The 18,019-nt window shown below is 36.4% G+C and overlaps 2 protein-coding genes across 8 annotated transcripts in view; both read right to left on the bottom strand.

Annotated features, from left to right (window-relative positions):
* Nucleotides 1-301: 301 nt before the first annotated feature.
* LOC141390292 (uncharacterized) lies at nt 302-5,036 on the bottom strand. The gene is made up of 7 exons (XM_073963206.1): nt 4,660-5,036; nt 4,434-4,606; nt 3,497-4,237; nt 3,200-3,436; nt 1,666-3,136; nt 1,292-1,612; nt 302-1,233 (listed from the first exon to the last, which is right to left on the bottom strand). Exons 1-7 carry the CDS (start codon nt 4,748-4,750, stop codon nt 428-430), a joined length of 3,840 nt encoding a protein of 1,279 aa, XP_073819307.1. The 5' UTR covers nt 4,751-5,036; the 3' UTR covers nt 302-427.
* A 6,814-nt stretch (nt 5,037-11,850) lies between these two features.
* The window catches only part of LOC141405657 (uncharacterized), a 90,033-nt gene continuing 83,864 nt past the window's right edge, over nt 11,851-18,019 (bottom strand). For 4 of the 7 annotated variants that reach the window (XM_073990800.1, XM_073990381.1, XM_073990721.1 and 1 more), the window contains 8 exons: nt 17,636-17,856; nt 17,382-17,554; nt 15,460-16,200; nt 14,868-15,101; nt 14,353-14,794; nt 13,265-14,293; nt 12,877-13,197; nt 11,851-12,804 (listed from right to left, as the gene is read on the bottom strand). In XM_073990800.1, coding sequence (XP_073846901.1) covers nt 11,999-12,804; nt 12,877-13,197; nt 13,265-14,293; nt 14,353-14,794; nt 14,868-15,101; nt 15,460-16,200; nt 17,382-17,554; nt 17,636-17,678 — 3,789 coding nt within the window. In that variant the 5' untranslated portion in view covers nt 17,679-17,856 and the 3' untranslated portion in view covers nt 11,851-11,998. Of the gene's footprint in view, nt 12,805-12,876; nt 13,198-13,264; nt 14,294-14,352; nt 14,795-14,867; nt 15,102-15,459; nt 16,201-17,381; nt 17,555-17,635; nt 17,904-18,019 lie in introns of all 7 variants that reach the window. The other 3 variants (XM_073990540.1, XM_073990624.1, XM_073990456.1) reach the window with 1 other exon arrangement.

The following is an 18,019-nucleotide window of genomic DNA, read 5'->3' as shown; positions in this document are numbered from 1 at the left end:
TGTTGAGCTTTTAGTGCATGGCAAAAAAAACTTTATTAAATATGTTAAAATCGAAGTTTTTATATGTTATGAATTTTTTGTAAGACTTTTTCTTCGGGATATATAAACATACATACATATTTATTTAGTATACTCCATTTATGTCGTAAATTAAATTACAAAAAAAGTTTAGTTATATGCAATATTAATATTGATATGGAATTTTCTATTGAGAACATTTATAATGTATTGTTTTGCATTTCTATTTACATAGACATTTTTTGTCTTGAAATTAATAATACAGATATGTATAAAGCTGGTCGAGTTTTAAATCCCATCTTTTATTAGGATCAATTTATTACATTTATTGTATTATACATTATTTATTGAATTATATGTTATTTATTACTTATCTTGTTGATTACTTGTTATTACATTCATTTCAATTTTATTCCAAAGAAAACGATGACACTTCGTGGCCGGCACTCAAAACAATTGTTTCTGGTGTTGTGGGAGCGCCTAAACGCAACCATTCCCTCTTCAGGCCAGCATCATTGCGTGCTGACTGTAAAGCATGTTGTAGGGCAAAGATAACACTTACCGCTAGACAACTAGGCGGCTCTCCAGTCGCTTTGGAACGCATAAAACCTCCTGCATTTGACGAACCCTTTAACATTTCCACACGAAAGTCAATGGGAATGTCTTTGGCGCCAGGTGGTTTATAATTCCATGTTCGATTGGTTAGAAGTTGGCCGGTTTGACGGTCGTAGATCAACTGTTCGCTTAGCCAGTAACCGAGACCCATTACGAAAGCTCCCTCAATTTGTCCTATGTCCACATATGGACTTAGACTTTGGCCAGCATCCTCTAGAATATCGACACGTTTTATCACGTTGTTGCCTGTCAAAATATCTACTTGCACTTCGGTAAGGGCTAAACCGTAAATGTGATAATTCGTCATGTCTCCCCTTTTGTAGTGGTCACTAACAATCAAATTAATGGAACGACGCCATGCTTCGCTAACAACTTCCAACCAGTTTGCACCGGTATTCAATGAATCTCTCACAGGTTTCAGACGATCATTCAATTTATTGCAAGCACTGCGAACTGCAAAGCACAGACTCTCACTGCCCAAAGATGAAGCGGTTACATCCGAATTTGCCCCGTTAATAGTATTGCTGGATTCAATTTTAATTAGATCCATCGGAACGCCCAGGACATAAGCGGCCACTTGAGCTACTTTAGTATTCAAACCTGCGTGATGAATATTCAGTCAGATAAATGTATCGTAGACCCATCAAATAGCACCTACCTTGACCCATCTCTATGCCACCATGAGAAATAATCACGGAGCCATCGATGTGATATATGGTCACAGTGGCACTGTACTGCTTAGAATACTCTAAAGGAAAGTCCATAATGGCCAATCCAATTCCCCTTTTCAACCAACGATTCGCTAAATTGAAATCATCAATTTCTTTGCGTCTTTCGCGATATTCTGTGGATGCTAGAAATGATGGCAATAGTTCCTTCATTTTGTTGCCTTCTGCAATGTTTATCAAACGAGCATCGGCGGGATCAATGTTGGCTTCAAATGCAATATGTTCCAAAATGTTCTCAATCATGGCAATACCTAGGGGTGTGAGCATTGAAATTAAGTGGAGAAGTACTCATGAGAATAGTTACCTTCAAGGGAGGCTGGTGCTCGACACCACGCGGAACTTGTGGCATCGGTAAGCACTGCATTGCCCTCCAGTTTATAATTATCAGCTGCAAAGGCATAACAGTTTTTGGCGGGTGGTGTGACGAACAATGTAACGGGATTTTCATTTAGAGTATATCCAGCATCCTCATAGAAGGTATTCCTTAAGCCAATTATTTTCCCATTAGCCTTTACATGGAATTCGTAGTCCGACCGGCAAGCCCAGCGTTTGCCATTGCAATTCATCATGGATTCAATGGTTTGTACAAATCGGGCCGGGCGATTTAGTTTGTAAGCGGCTAGTGAGGCAGCACATGCCACAGCATTGCCTCTAGTAGTTTTGCAACCATATGTACCACCCAGGCGCGGTACCTTCAATTGAACCGCAGCTGCCGTAATACCAAGCACTTTTGCAATAGCAGCCTGCGTGTGATCCATCCAATGGGTTGATGACCAAACTTGTAGACCTCCTTCTGCTGGTACTACAACACACGTTTGCGGTTCCATTGTAAAGTGGTATTGCAAGCCCATTTCAAAAATACCTTTGCTGGATATATCAGACGTCTGCGAGAGCTGTATATCTTTCAGTTCCGAAGGTCGTAAGCAGTGGATTCGATCTAACCGATTATTGGTCAAGACATCGTCAAGTGTAGGCATAACGACATTTGCATTTTTGGAATAAAGAATTTTAACTTTAGTGCAGGCACGATTAGCTATGTCGGGACTGAGGGCAACAATCATACCCAGTGGCTGGTCGTAGTATCTGACCAAATCTGAGCAAAATATTTCTTCAGGTTCATAACGAAATGCTGGGTCAACGAATGAATTTATTCCCGGTATATCCTTTGCCGAATAGAAGGCTATAACTCCTGGGATTTTTAAAGCGTCGGCCGCGTCAATGATCTCAATGTTGCAGCCTACCTTGGTAGCACTTACAAAGGCGCAATAGACAGTGTTGCTAGATGTAAGGGTATCATTCATGTATTTAGCCTCGCCGGAGCATTGTATTAAACCTTCAATTTTCTTAACAGCTTTTGTGACAGGATAAAAGTTTTTGTTAGTATCGAATCTTTGAATACCCGATGACAACTCTCTCTTCAGTGTGGGGCCACCACTTCTGAATTCTGGTTTTACCTTATCTCCAGGGGCAGTCAGCAAAAGGAATTTTAGCAAAAGACCTGAAGCCAATTTACGACGATAGTCCGGTGACGCGTTCGTAAGACTTTCGTCTGGTTGTATGGCACTCTGCATTTCGGAAAATATTTCCTCCACCACTTTTTTGTCATGGAAACATCGCCCTCTTAAGATACTTTCAATTGTTGGGACGTGAACGAAATTTGGCCTAATTCCACCAAAACATATACGCGAAGTAAGTACTTTGTCCGTTTTCGGTTCCAACTCCAAGAGAAAGGCGGCGTTTACATACGCGTGGGCATTTTGGGCCCGTGGCATTATCTAGTAGTAATTGTTTGTAGTATTTTATTTAGTAGTTATCTGTTGTTGTTTTTGCCAACATACCTTATATGATTTGAAAATAAACTTCTCCTTGGGATACGCCGGTAATTCGAAGCTTATGATGATCGTTTTCGGTGCCTTGTTTGTGTAAGTGTAGTTGTAGAGAGACATGGTTTCTTGCTTTTCTGCGGCAGACGCAACTTTCACCAGGACATTTAATGCGTTGAATGTCAAAAAAATATCTGATGGAAACTCAGGGTGCATTTTTTTAATGGAAATATTTCCAGCCAATGTCCCGCTCTTTAAGAATTTAGATGTGTTAGGCAGAAATCGACAGTAATCAATTTGGTAAGTACTTACGTTTCGCACGGGCACATTTGCAATCAAATCGAAATGTTTCAACAGTTGTTCGCAATATTCGAAACCTGGTTGTTTCGAGACCTTCTGGAATATTTCCATGGTTTCGCTGAGACTGAGATTGGCACCTAATGATAAATTCTCCTTTGACACTTTGTATTTCTTCAAATCTGCAATTGTATTGATATCAATGTAGTGCTGCAAGGACTCAGTCCTACGATAAACTCCGTGGCCAGTGTTTCCAGCGACAAGCATAAACTCTGCGTCAGCTCTCAACATTGAAAAAATTTCAAATATTTCGGAAAGATTTTTGGGCCAATACCATTGAGTGCCGTCGTTATAGCTGAGTGTTTGAAAAGGATTGTGACATTGCCCAGCACAAAGATCACCACTTTTGGGACATTTCTTTTCCGTCAGATCCTCAATGTCTTGACATTCTTCCGGTATGCTAATTGTACTGTCACTGGCAAAGGATTTCATGGCATCTAAAATTGGCCTGTAGCCAGTGCAGCGGCAGATATTGCCTCCAAAAGAATTCTCAATTTCATCCATGGTTGCATAGCCATTTTTGGATTCCAGTAGACTGTACATACTCATAACAAATCCTGGAGTGCAAAATCCACATTGAGTACCATTCATAGTGGCCAAACGTTTTTGAATCGGGTGATAACCATCGCGTTGATTGCCAATGCCTTCACATGTTATAATTTCTAATCCATTGCAGGTGTTTAGCAATGTAAGGCACTGCAACAGATACAAAAATAAATTGAGATTTGGACAAAATATATATTTTGCTCTCCATTGCGAACATAAAAAACATGTTTTTGAGGGGTACACGTAAGTGAAAGCAGAATTCTCAAAAGTGGAAACGACAAAAACCCTCCTTTAAAGGGACATACGAATTGTTAGGAATATATTCAATTTCCACTATTGTACTTACAGAATTGCTGGCCCATGTTTTGAGTTCTCCAGTAACTGGATGTTTGCCTCTGATTGTCACTACACAAACACCACAACCTCCTTCCAAACACATAAACTTAGTGGCCGTAAGCTGAGCATGATCTCTTATGAATGTATTCAATGTGGTGTCGGAAGCGAATTGCAAAGGGTTCACTAGAACAATAAGAAATTACTCTCTCATACCAAGCCTCACATCTCTAAATTACCTGAATAAGAAACTCCATTTATCTTAAACGAAATGGAGGAGTTGGTATCCTCAGCATTTGGTGATGTAGGTTTACTTGTTTCATTACCCATAATCCAGGTTCTTTTAAGAAGCGTATTGGTGCACAGTTCGTTAAGAAGTGAACAAATAGAATAATAATCAAGTACTGAAATCCGCAATGATTACAAACTCGATAAATTCAATTTTAAAATCTTCTTCAAAATAAAATTAAAAAAAAAAAAAACAAGAAATATATTTTTTCCACACACGCTTTGTCGTACTAAGCTCGTAGTAAACTTGTTCTTAAGCTATTATAAGCATTTAATCGCTGATCAGTGATTTAGATACGGCAATATGACTTCGCTACATTCTTATAAATTATATTTGTTCCAATAAAAAATAATTATAATTCCCTAATTAAGTGTTTTGATAGAATGCATTCCCATCAAACCAAAATTCGTAACATTTGTGAAAAGTAAACAATGTGTACTTTTTAACCAAAATTCATTAGAGTCTATGCAGAATATTATAAATTTAATAAATATATTTCTAATCTGTTCTATAAAGGGCGCACAGTAAAGATATGAAGTATAGAAAGTATCACATAAAGTCTATGGTAAGCTAAAATGGAAACCAATTAATTAATTGGCAATTAAGATACAATGGTAAATTTCCGTAGTTATTTCCTGAATATTTCCCTGAACTACTTTCAATAACAACCATCTTGTTATGTTGTTATTGTAAAATTTAATTCGATTTAAAGATAAGTTCGCTAAGCAAGTAATTTAGCCAATATAACAAATATAAAGATGTCGCTAAGTCCTACCGATAGCAAGTGTCATGTCAACTTTTATATCAACCTTTTATTCATAATTTTGCGTTTTAATTTTACCAGTTTCTGTCGGTAACTCAAAAAATAAATAAGGGAATCGCACTACTAATAAAATCGCACTACTAATTTTTTGAATGTTTTTCAGAAAACATTTATGGTTTTTTAAAGAATGTCTTTTATAAAATGATCCTCTTCTAAGAGAAAATCTATTCTTCTACTCTGAAAAGACATGTAGTTCTTGTAAGAGATACAATTTTAGGGCACTATTTAATTAACACTCAAATTTAAAGAAGATCTTCTGTTGTTCTAGGGATTCATGACAAATACATATAATCGTTTTTATCGAATGTAGAAAACAGAGGTTTTTCAAACAGACTTGTAATCCGCAAGAACATGATCAGTAGTGCGATTCTCTAACTCATTTTTTGAGTTAACGACAAATGTCGGTAAAATTAAAACGCAAAATTATGAATGACAAGTTCAAATAAAAGTTGACAACACTGTTGCTATCGTTAGAAGTTTACGACTACTTTCTTTTGGTCGCTAATTTACCGAAAATTATCGTTAATTACCGAATTTATAAGCATTTTAGTTTTACCGATTATTGTCGGTAACTATACAAATGAGTTACAGAAACGCACTACAGGAATCGTTATTTTTTTTTGCTTTTATGCTATATAATTCGATTTTATTGGTCAAAAATACACAAAAAAATTCTTAAAAATGTTTTTACTCATTTCTCTAGAGTCATGTAAACGACGCACAGTGTTGCCGCTTGGACAAAAATCAAAAAATGTGATGTTAACTTTTACATATGTTTATGTTTTCTTCTTACAGTAAACACATCCGATACAAGGAATCTGAAAGAATTTTGTCGATATTTGCATCCATAATGAAGTTATAGCTCTTTAAATATGAAAAATATTTCCCAGATGATCTAAGGCGATATTCATATGAAAATTAGACGTCATTCAAAATAACATTTTCTCAAAAATTTGTTGATAATACTAAATGTTTTGGATGGGGATTTGATGAGTGGGCTATAAATATAACGTTTTAGTACAAAAAGGTGACATTAACTGCATATGGGCAATGTATTGTTATCAAGAAATCAAAATTTAAATTTGATAAAACAAATTTAAAATTCTTAATATTTAGTAGAGCAGATCTTTTGATTGCCACCTATTGCCACCTTGGCTCCTGTTTTCCGTTAATTGGACATCTCTTCCAAATCAAAATGTGTAAAAACATTCTGCCCATCCCTGCAACCTTCTGAGATATATCGGTTCAGATTTTATATAGCCCCCATATATATCTTTTCCCGATTTTGCTACAACTCCTTCAATTTTGATCTAATAGCCTTCAAATTTAGTATGTGTTCTTTTCTTTGGACCCTGAGTAGCTACACTGATTTTTACAACAATCGGTTCAGATTTAGATATAGCCCCTATATATATCTTTCCCCGATTTTGCTATAACTCGGTCAATTTTAATCGAATAGCCTTCAAATTTAATATGTGATATTTTCTTAGGCTCCTGAATAGTTTCACCGATTTTAGCAAAAATCGGATCAGATTTCGATACAGCCCATATATATATCTTTCCCCGATTTTGCTATAATTCGCTCAATTTTTGATGAATAGCCTTCAAATTTAACATGGGATTCCTCAGGCCCATGTTCAGTTTTATCGCTGACCTGGGATGATGAATGTTTGCACAAGTACTTGTGAGGGCACAGGCCTAAGAAAACATTCCATGCTAAATTTGAAGGTTATTTTTCAAAAATTGACCGATTTATAGCAAAATCGTTGAAAGATATATATGGAGGCTATATCCAAATTGGTACTGATTTTTGCGAAATCAAATCAAAATCGGTAAAACTGAAAAGGGGCCTGGGGAAACGTCCCATGTTAAATTTAAAGACTATTCATCAAAAACTGAGCGATTTATAGCAAAATCGGGGAAAGATATATATAGGAGCTATATCCAAACCTGAACCGATTTTTACGAAAATTTGTGAAACTACTCAGGAGCCTAAGAAAATATCACATATTAAATTTGAAGGCTATTAGATTAAAATTGACCGAGTTATTGCAAAATCGGGAAAATATATATATGGGCGCTATATTCAAATCTGAACCGATATGGACCAAAGTTGGTATTTTTCATTCCTGTGCCCTCATAAGTAGTTGTGCAAAAATTCATCAACCTAGGTCAACGCCTTCTATTTTTGTCCACATTTGTATGGAAGCGGCAACACTGTGCGACGCACGTAGGGTTAAAATTCCAAAAAACGGCGCTTAATTGAAAAGTTAAAAGACAATTTTTTAATAATGTGCCTTGACAGGGTTAAAGAGTACAAAATTCTAGCTCACAATCCAAAATAGCAAAGCCGTATGTTGTTTACTTTTCTTGTTGCACTGTGTTAAAATTGAGAAATATTTTGAAAAAACGCAAATTTGGGTGGTTTTGAACGGTGATAACGTAGTTTTCAATATATAAAATTGTCAATTTTAGTATAGATGTATGAAGTAGAGGTATTTCTTTATATTTTAGAAAAAAATTTTCTTACGAAATTATTGTAGAAATATGCCTAAAAAATCGTCAAAATATGTCCAAATTTTTCACAATTTTGAAATGTATTAAAGCATAGAAAAAAAGAGTGTCGAGAAGGTCGTGAGCATTTTTTTTTTGTATTTTTCCCCTGAGTGTTCTCTTTGATCTTCCGTTAAAACACCATGCCGTTTTTTGCGCATTTTGAGTTACATATGTCAAAAAAGGTGAAAATAGTCATGGCTCATTTTTTGGCTTTTTGGGGGTTTGTCTTCATTTTCCCTGGTCTTGTTGTACATTATGTCGTGTTTTGCATTGAAGTCTGTCAACAATATTTTATTGTTCTAATTTTGCTGATGCATTTCTCGCTACAAAAAATTTTGACATGATGAAAAGAGTAAAGGGCGAATTTGCCTCCTGTATAACCTTACGAAATGAATTAATTAAGAAATACATAAAAATCCTATATTCGTACACGAAAAATAAATTTGAATTGATTAAACTGTGCAGCAGCATTTTTGGAGGGTGGAAAATTTCTTTTGGAGATGAAAGCCTTTGATGAGTATACTAAGAACCCAAAAGGAAATTTTCGCCATAGGTCAAGTTTCTGAGATATCGCGCGATGAAGTTTTTGATTTTTTCCCTATAATACTTGGGAAAATAGCTCCATATCTCTGTTTGGCGTTCTTGCGTTTTGAGGTGACATGTCTTCAGTGAAATCAATTGGCGAATATTTTTGTAGAACATTTCATTCTTCTAACTCACTGTCTTTCATATCCTTTTCGTCCTTTATTTCTTGAACCGTAGTGAAAGTACCACAAGATGAGATTTTTCAGCATCCAAATATTCTACAAAAATGTTGCTCAGAAGATTTTAAGTAACGTTCTCTTTGGCAACTAATCGATTTTGTCCCGTTTTCATTGTCATTTTTGACATTTATTCGGACTTGGTTCAGAATTAAACTATGTTTTGTTTTTCTGTATATTCGTTATTTGTTATGTAGGCATAAGAATTGGTTATTGCTTATGTAGGCATCTGGGGTGCTTCTGAAATATTTACGACAAATAGCTCTTGTAATGACGAACACGTTAATATCAAATTTTCTTGTAGGTTACATCCGGTTATCTCAATTTTTGAACCGGATATTCCGACATTAACCGATTTTGAACCGATTTAAGTAACCGATTAAACTTATATGTATACCATTAAAAAGCTTATAGAGTTGTCAGTCAAATTAAATTAATTCGCTTATGAAAACTATGTTAGTGGCAGTTCTAGAACAAAAAACCCGTTTTCTTAAATCGTTTTTAAGGAAAAATATGGAGATCAAAGGCTTGGGGCGAACAATTCTTTTTGGCGATGAAAGTCGATGAAGATAATATTACGAACCCGGAAGGACAGCTATGCCGTAGGTCAAACTTCTGAGTTATGGTGCGATCAAATTTCGTTATGTTTTTTGTCGTGTAGGTATGTATAGTTTGTCAAGAAAGAATTCATTTCGCTATAACTCAAAAGTTTGGGTTCGTAATATTATCTTCATCGACTTTCATCACCAAAAAGAATTGTTCGACCCCCAGCCTTTGATCTCCATATATTTTCCCTTAAAAACAGTTTAAGAAATGTTTTTTTTTGTTCTAGTAACTCGAAAATAAAAATAAATTTTGTAAATATGTACTTAAACATCTACAAATATATATGGAAAGCTGTTAACGATTTATGTATTAATTTTCTCATGAAAACAAGACATTTTTAAATATATGAGAATAAAAACCACTAAAACTTTTACGCACATCGGCCAATTTTATGTACGCGAACGGATTTGAAACCAAATTTTTTCCTTAACCTCTATACCAAAAATCGTAGATATGCTCACAAAAAATTGTATTTTAATTGCATAATTGCAAAACAATATTGGAGTTATATCTAAATCAGAATCAATTTAATAGGGCAAATTTATTTCTAGTCAAACCCTTGGTTATATTCCAAGTTTGACCTAAATTAGACAGAATTTGCTTGTTTGGTGCATATAATACATGAAATCGGGTGAACATACATATATAGAAACTATATCCAAATCTGAACCGATATCAATATAACATGCCAAACTTTGTTCTAAACCAAATTCCGTCACACAATTAAAATTTTATGAAATTGGACATACATAGCGTGATTGGTGCACCAAATACCTGAAATCGGGCAAAAATATATATCGGAGTTATCGAAATCTGAACCGATTTTTACCAAAGTAAATAGTGTTCGTCCTTTAGTCAAAAACAATATATATATATATATATATATATATATATACATATATTTTCCCCAATATTCACTCGAATCGGATAATAAAAGCGACCTGTACTTTGCTTACAGAAATACATGAACAAACAGACGGACATGCTTAAATCGACTCAGAAAGTCCCAATAGAAAGTGTCTTTAAGACAACATTCATGAATCGTGCACGACATTTCCAATTCGTTCACGACTCCTTGCAGACAGCCCTTTGGGATCGTTGACGACTTTTTCACACTAGTGTCCTAGTATTAATGCACGACAAGGTAAACAAAGATGTCGTCGATGACGACTTGTAAGACAAAAAACCCGTAATTTCGTCGACGACAGCTTTACAGACAATGTCTTGCTATTTGTCATTAACGCCCCCACAAAACACAATTTAATTTTGTTGTCGTGTGTTAAATTTTTATTTTTATGACATTAAAAAACAAACATAATTTCTCAAATTGAATCTTATACCCTAGACAGACGGCAGCGTTAATTTGCATTAATAACAGTATTTAATTTTGGCCTGACAGACGACAGTTTCTGCATTTACGAAACAGCTGATTGCTGTTTTGTTGTTGTTTGCAATGTATTTTTTGTTTTCCTTGTGTCTCAGAGCATGAATATGTTCTCTCCTCCATATGAATATGGGCTCTCTTCTACGGCATTGCCATATTGAAATACCTAAATGCCTTTTAAATGCAGCTCGATTTTGTGCATTAAGAATGTGGATAATGCACGAATTAATTTGAATTAAGGCAGTTAATGCAAATTAACGCTGCCGTCTGTCTGGGGTATTACTTTCATAATTAGTTCCTGAATATCATCCGATTAACTTTCTTTGAACTTATCCGAGCCCCATTTTCTTGTCACATAGACAGATGTGGGACCTTTTTTATGGATTCTGTAAAAAGAAAACATTATGTATGGATGTTATACAACAACCACTAATCTAATCTATAATAATATAACATGCCTTTTTGCTACTTTCCGATGTAAGATACATACGTCAGGCACAATTTGGTAGATGGATTTGACCTTACATGGAATTTATTTTCGGAGTCGACTCCGGACATGGAGTCAGAGTCGTGAAAAAAAGGGCTGGAGTCGGAGTCTAACCAAAAATGGCTCAATTTCGATGCCCTGATTGTAACCGATAGCAAACTTAATTAATTTTTGGCAAAAAAAAATAGTCGTTAAAGGCGACATTTGTTTGTGTTGGCCATTCAGTGTATGAATTCAGTACATGTAGGATTTCGACGTTATAACCAATATGTCGTTATCATTGACAATCGTTATAAGCGATATCGACTGTAAAAGTAAAACCACACGAATATGGGAACATTTTTGCCAACATTAAAAAAAACACATAAAACAAGACCTAAAACAACATTTGTAACGTAGTAATCGCGAATGATAGATTTGTCATCAGATAAGATAAGGATTTTTTCTTATCTTTGCAAAAAATTATCGTCACATCAATCAAAAGTCTTATTGTTCCATTAGGCGAATTAAAAAAGACAACAGTGTATTATGTACGGAATTTTTTATTATAACGAGTGTTTAACAAACAGTTGTGTGCGAATTGAGTTGTTTTTTAATTTAATTAAATATATTCTATGAACCCAGTCACCAACTGTGTATCTATTCTAAATGTTATCCTAAGTGAGCATGTAATTATTCCAATGCGTAGGCAGAAATTTCATTGCCCGCGTTCAAAACAATTGTTTCCGGCGTTGTGGGAGCACCTAAACGAACCCATTCCCTCTTAAGACCGGCATCTTTGCGTGCCGATTGGATGGCATGTTGGATAGCGAAAATGGCACTTATGGCCAGGCAACAAGGCGGCTCACCCGTGGCCTTTGAACGCATAAAACCGGCTGGATTTGCAGAACCTTGCAACATTTCAATACGGAAATCTATGGGAATGTCTTTAGCACCGGGTGGCTTGTAATTCCATGTGCGATTAGTCATAAGCTGGCCGGTTTGGCGATCATAGACCAGTTGTTCGGTTAGCCAGTATCCCAGACACATTACAAAAGCACCTTCAATCTGTCCAATATCAATGTAGGGACTCAAGCTTTCACCAGTATCCTCCAATATATCCACTCGTTTGATTAAATGATTGCCAGTCAATATATCCACCTCTACTTCGGTAAGAGCCAGGCCGTAAATGTGGTAGTTCTGCATGTCACCATTCTTGTAGTGGTCACTCGCAATCAAGTTAATATTCTTACCCCAAGCTGTCTGTACGATCTCAACCCACGAAGCTTTGCTCTTCAAGGATTCCTTTACAGGCTTCAAGCGGTTGTTCAGTACTTCGCAACATTTACGTACGGCAAAACACAAACTTTCACTACCCACAGCACCGCCAGTTACCATGGAATTAGCACCATTAATGGTATCGCTTGACTCGATTTTTATGAATTCTAAAGGTATGCCCAATATATATGCGGCCACCTGAGCTATTTTAGTATTCATACCTAGACAAAAAAAAATAAAGAAAAATTAGGAAGTGGGAAATGGGGTTTCTGGGGGTGAACATTCTAAATTACCTTGCCCCATTTCAATGCCTCCGTGGGAAATAACAACCGTGCCATCTGTGTGGTAAATTGATACGGTGGCTGGATACTGGCCAAAGTAGAAGATGGGGTAATCCATAATAGCAATACCGAGACCTTTTTTCAACCAACGATTTTTGGAATTGAAATCGTCGATTTCCTGGCGTCTCTTTCTATATTCGGTAGAAGCAATGAAGCGAGGTAACAGTTCTTTCAGTTTGCTGCCATCCACTATATTGACCATGCGAGCATCAGCAGGATCTATGTTAGCTTCGAATGCGATGTGTTCCAAGATATTTTCGATCATTGCAATGCCTATAAAGAGTCGACATGAAGAAACATTAGTGATTTAAAAACGAAGGGACATAACTTTTGATCGCACCTTCAACTGATCCCGGGGCACGGCACCATGTCGAACTGGTAGCGTCAGTCACTACGGCATTGCCCTCCAACTTAAGGTTGTCTGATGTGAATGCATAACAATTCTTTGCACAAAATGTTGAATGACCCTTAATGGGGTTTTCATTCAAAGTACAACCAGCGTCTTCATAGAAAATATTTTTCAAACCCACAATTTTGCCATTAGCTTTAATGTGGAACTCGTAGTCGGAACGACAACCCCATCGTTTGCCATTGCAGTTCATCATCGATTCAATGGTTTGGACAAATCTAGCGGGACGATTTAGTTTATAAGCAGCCAAAGAAGCAGCGCAGGCCACAAGATTTCCTCGAGTGATTTTACTGCCATACCCACCGCCAAGACGTCTCACTTTCAATTGCACATCTGCTGCCTTTATTTGAAGCATTTTAGAAATCACAGCTTGTGTGTGATCCATCCATTGTGTTGTGGCCCACACTTGAAGTCCCTGTTCAAATGGTACGGACACACAAGTCTGTGGCTCCATTGTAAAATGGTATTGCAGACCAATTTCGAAGATACCCTTGCCAGAAATGTCTGCTACATCGGATAGCTTTATGTCCTCTAGTTTTGATGGGCTAATACTGTGTACTCGTTCCATGCAATTATTTGCAAATACGTCTGGTAGAGTGGGCATTATCAAGTCTGCCCCTTTGGAGTAAATTACTTTCACTTTGGAAGCTGCGCGGTTGGCAATGTCACTACTCAAGGCCACGATCATACCTAAGGGCTGGTCATAGTAACGGACTGTTTGCGAACAGAATATTTCCTCTTTCTCATAACCGAAACCCTCGTCAACGTAGGTATTAGTTCCAGGTATATCCTTGGCCGAATAGAAAGCCACAACACCGGGAACCTGAAGAGCTTCAGAGGCGTCGATCTGTTCAATGGTGCTGCCTACCTTTGTGGCAGTAACAAATGCACAATACACAGCATTGTGAGGTGTTAGGGTGTCGTTCATGTATGTAGCTTCACCGGAACACTGAATGAGACCTGTGCAAATAGATTAGGCTTAAATTAGTATTTCGCTGTAATGAGTGTGTCTACTCCACCTTCTATTTTCCCAACTGGTTCGGTAACTGGGTAATATTTTTTCTGAGTTTCGAAAGTCTGAATGCCCGATGATAGCTCCCTCTTCAAGATAGGACCTCCACTCCGATATTCCGGTTTTACTTTATCTTCAGGTGCACTCTCCAAGAGGAATTTCAACAAGAGGCCGCATGCCAATTTGCGACGATAATCCGGAGATGGATCGGGTAAGACTTCATTTGGCTGAAGCGTCTGTGCTAATTCGGAGAAAACTTTTCCTACAACATCTTTGTCATAGAAACACTGACCCTTAAGAATCTCCTCTACTGCTGAGGCATGGACAAATTCAGCACGTATGCCGCCAAAGCAGATACGACAATTATTCACCTTCCCGGTAGACATTTCGACATCCAATAGAAAAGCGGCATTTACAAAAGCGTGTGCATTTTGAGCACGTGGCATTATCTATTCAACAGAAAATGAGGTGTCAGTAGGGACGGATGGAAAATTGAGACAGAATTGAAGGATATTAACTTACCTTGTATGATTTAAAAATGAAATTTTCCTTAGGATATGCTGGCAATTGGAATGAAAGGATTACAGTCTTCGCCGTTTTGTCCCTGAGGAACTCAGATAAGGCAATCGTTTCATGCTTCTCACCTGAATAACCTACCACTACTTGTGCGTTTAGTGCTTCAAAGGTCAAGAAGATGTCCGATGGGAAATCCTCATGTTCCTTTTTGGTATAAATGTTGCCAGCTAATGTGCCCGTCTGTCAGTAAAGATACAATTTTTGACATTAATTTACGCCACTAATTACGTTTGTTTCAAAATCACTTTACAACACGCGAAATATTAGTTATGAATATTCACTTTAAAGCTTCTCTTAATTAGCATTGTCATTACCAGCTCATTACACTGACCAACAAAATAAAAATAATTGATTGCTTCCTTTGTTGTTTTTGATTTCAATTCACCAAAAGGCTGTAGTTTTATCAATGGTGAATGTATATTAGAAAGCAACAATTTGAGTTGATCGACGTTATTATTTTGTCTACAACTACTGATGCTAGCAAAACCGGTAACGAAACAACGGCTTCATATCGATGTATGTATATGTGGATACTTACATTTCGTACAGGAACATTGGCTATCAAATCGAAATGATGCCAAAGTTGTTGACAATACTCAAATCCGGATTGTTGCGAAGCCTCCTTAAATATATCCATTGCCTCTGTGAGGCTAAGATTGCCACCCAATGTCAATTTATCTTTAGACAAATCATGTTTCTTCAAATCAGCGATTGCATTAACATCAATAAAATGTTTCAACGACTCTGATCGACGATAAACGCCATGGGCTGTGTTGCCAGCAACAAGCATATAATCCTGATTAGAGTCGATTTTTGACAAAGTTTCAAACAAATCATCAAGATTTTTGGGCCAATACCATTGGCTGCCATCGTCGTAGCTTAAAGTTTGTAAGGGTTTGTGGCATAAGCCCGCACACATTTGCCCTGTTTTCGGGCATGTCTTCGTTGAGAGATCCTCAATATCCTGGCACTCTTCGGGTACTTTTATGTTACTGTCCGAGGCAAAGGATTTCATTGCATCTAAAATTGGTCGATAACCAGTGCAGCGACAGATATTACCACCAAAAGAATTTTCCACTTCTTCCATGGTCACTTTGCCCCCTTTCGATTCCAACAAGCTGTACATGTTCATGACAAAACCTGGTGTACAGAATCCACACTGGGTTCCATGCATTTTGGCCATTCGTTTTTGTATCGGATGGTAGCCATCACGTTTATTGCCAATTCCTTCACAAGTTGTAATTTCCCAATCGCTGCAAGTATTCAGCAGAGTAAGACACTGAAATGATGAAATATTAGATATTCCCTGTAATACATACATATGTACACATGCGGGTATGTATGCCAATAAGAGTTTACTACGCCAATACAATAATTACTATTTTTATTTCTATTCTCAATTAATTTATATGTATGTAGTTATTGTTTACAAATTCAATTTGCTTAGGCGAATGCCTGAGCTAAATCATTAAAAAACTCACAAATAACGTTAACATTTTTTTCTAAATTGCGAAAAATTACTTGTTTCGGTGCAAGCACAAGTGTTCCATACATCACTTTGACATTTTCATTTTTGAAATTTCATCAGATCCAATTATCGTTTAAATTTAGAAATATTCAGGTGTTAATGTGTTCCAATATGCTCAATATAAAATCAAGCGTATGGAACACAAATTTTAAAGTTTTATTTCTAATACATCAAAGTAATTTACATTTGAAATATAACGCTTTAAAAACAAACATAGTCAAATCATAATTATTTGTGATCCTCCGTGGTGCATATAAGCACATCCGCCGTCTTCACTCAGATGGTGTGCGGTTCAATACCTGACCAGAACATCAAAATTTTAAGCGTTTGCAAATCCCCTCAGTGTTGCATTGCCTTAGATTTCCTGAGTAATTCAACCATAAAAAATACGCCGTTCGGACTCCTCTGTATAAAAAGTAGGCCTAATATCATTGAGCCAATATGAATCGGAGTGCACTCACTGATATAAGAGAAGTCTCCCTTGTACGTATGTACGTACGTAAATCATATACATATAAAGGAAAGTTTATATAATTCAGTTTTCTTCTATTCTATAATTTTCCGTATTTTCAATTTGTATTCAAATATAATAACATCAATTCGATTCTTAGTAATTGAAAAATATCAACCAGACTTTTTAATTAGAGAAACGGCATTGCATGTCGAGTACTTGCATTTGTATGTGTTTCTGTATATAGGATTTCATTAAAATGTTTATACTATTATTTTGAATGAAATTTAACCGCTTTATTAGCGATGGAGATTTTTATCATACGAATTAATATGAGATGGAGTCGAAGAAATTTGGTCTATTTAACCATGTTGAGGTGCATAGTAGATTTAATAAACAAGATTTAAATTCATTTCATGATACATTCAACAAAAGTCTTTAGTTAGATTGGTAAAAAAATAATGTAAAGAAGAAAACTCACCGAATTTACTGCCCATGTTTTCGTTTCACCCGTAACTGGATGTTTACCCTTGACCGATACAACACAAGCACCACATCCTCCTTCCAAGCACATAAATTTCGTTGCCGTCAATTGAGCATGGTCCCTGATGAACGTGTTCAATGTTATGTCAGGAGCCAGCGTTGAAAGATTCACTACAAAAGGAAACAATTGTCAAACGCAAAAAAATTTAATCATCAGCAAGTTGTTTCCTCAAAACCATTGATCGCACAAACCTGTGTATGGAACACCATTTATCTTAAAAGTAGTTGTTGACATCTTCACTGTTCAGTGCAAGCACCAGGTTTGCGATTTCGTTTGCTACAATAGCTGGAACTTGTTGTTATTATCTGAAAGATATTTTAGCCGCAAAAATGCCACAAAACCGATGGGATGTTGGTTAGTTGCGTTGGTACTTGCTTGTTGAACGTTCACTTCAAAACTAAACAACTAAAAGCTAAAAACTTCAAGCTTTAGTTTTTTTTTTTAATTTAAATGTCATTTCTGTTGTAAACAAACGGAAAATGAATGCACACTGGGTATTTTATTCGCAAAATTAACTAAACTCAAAATACATAGTATTCCTTTGTGGCAATGAATGTGTACATTTAGTTTCGGTC

This window comes from Musca autumnalis, unplaced genomic scaffold (assembly GCF_047663935.1).
Source record: "Musca autumnalis isolate F117 unplaced genomic scaffold, ASM4766393v1 scaffold_1, whole genome shotgun sequence".
NCBI lineage: Eukaryota > Metazoa > Arthropoda > Insecta > Diptera > Muscidae > Musca > Musca autumnalis.
This window is presented reverse-complemented; position numbering and strand designations above follow the sequence as displayed.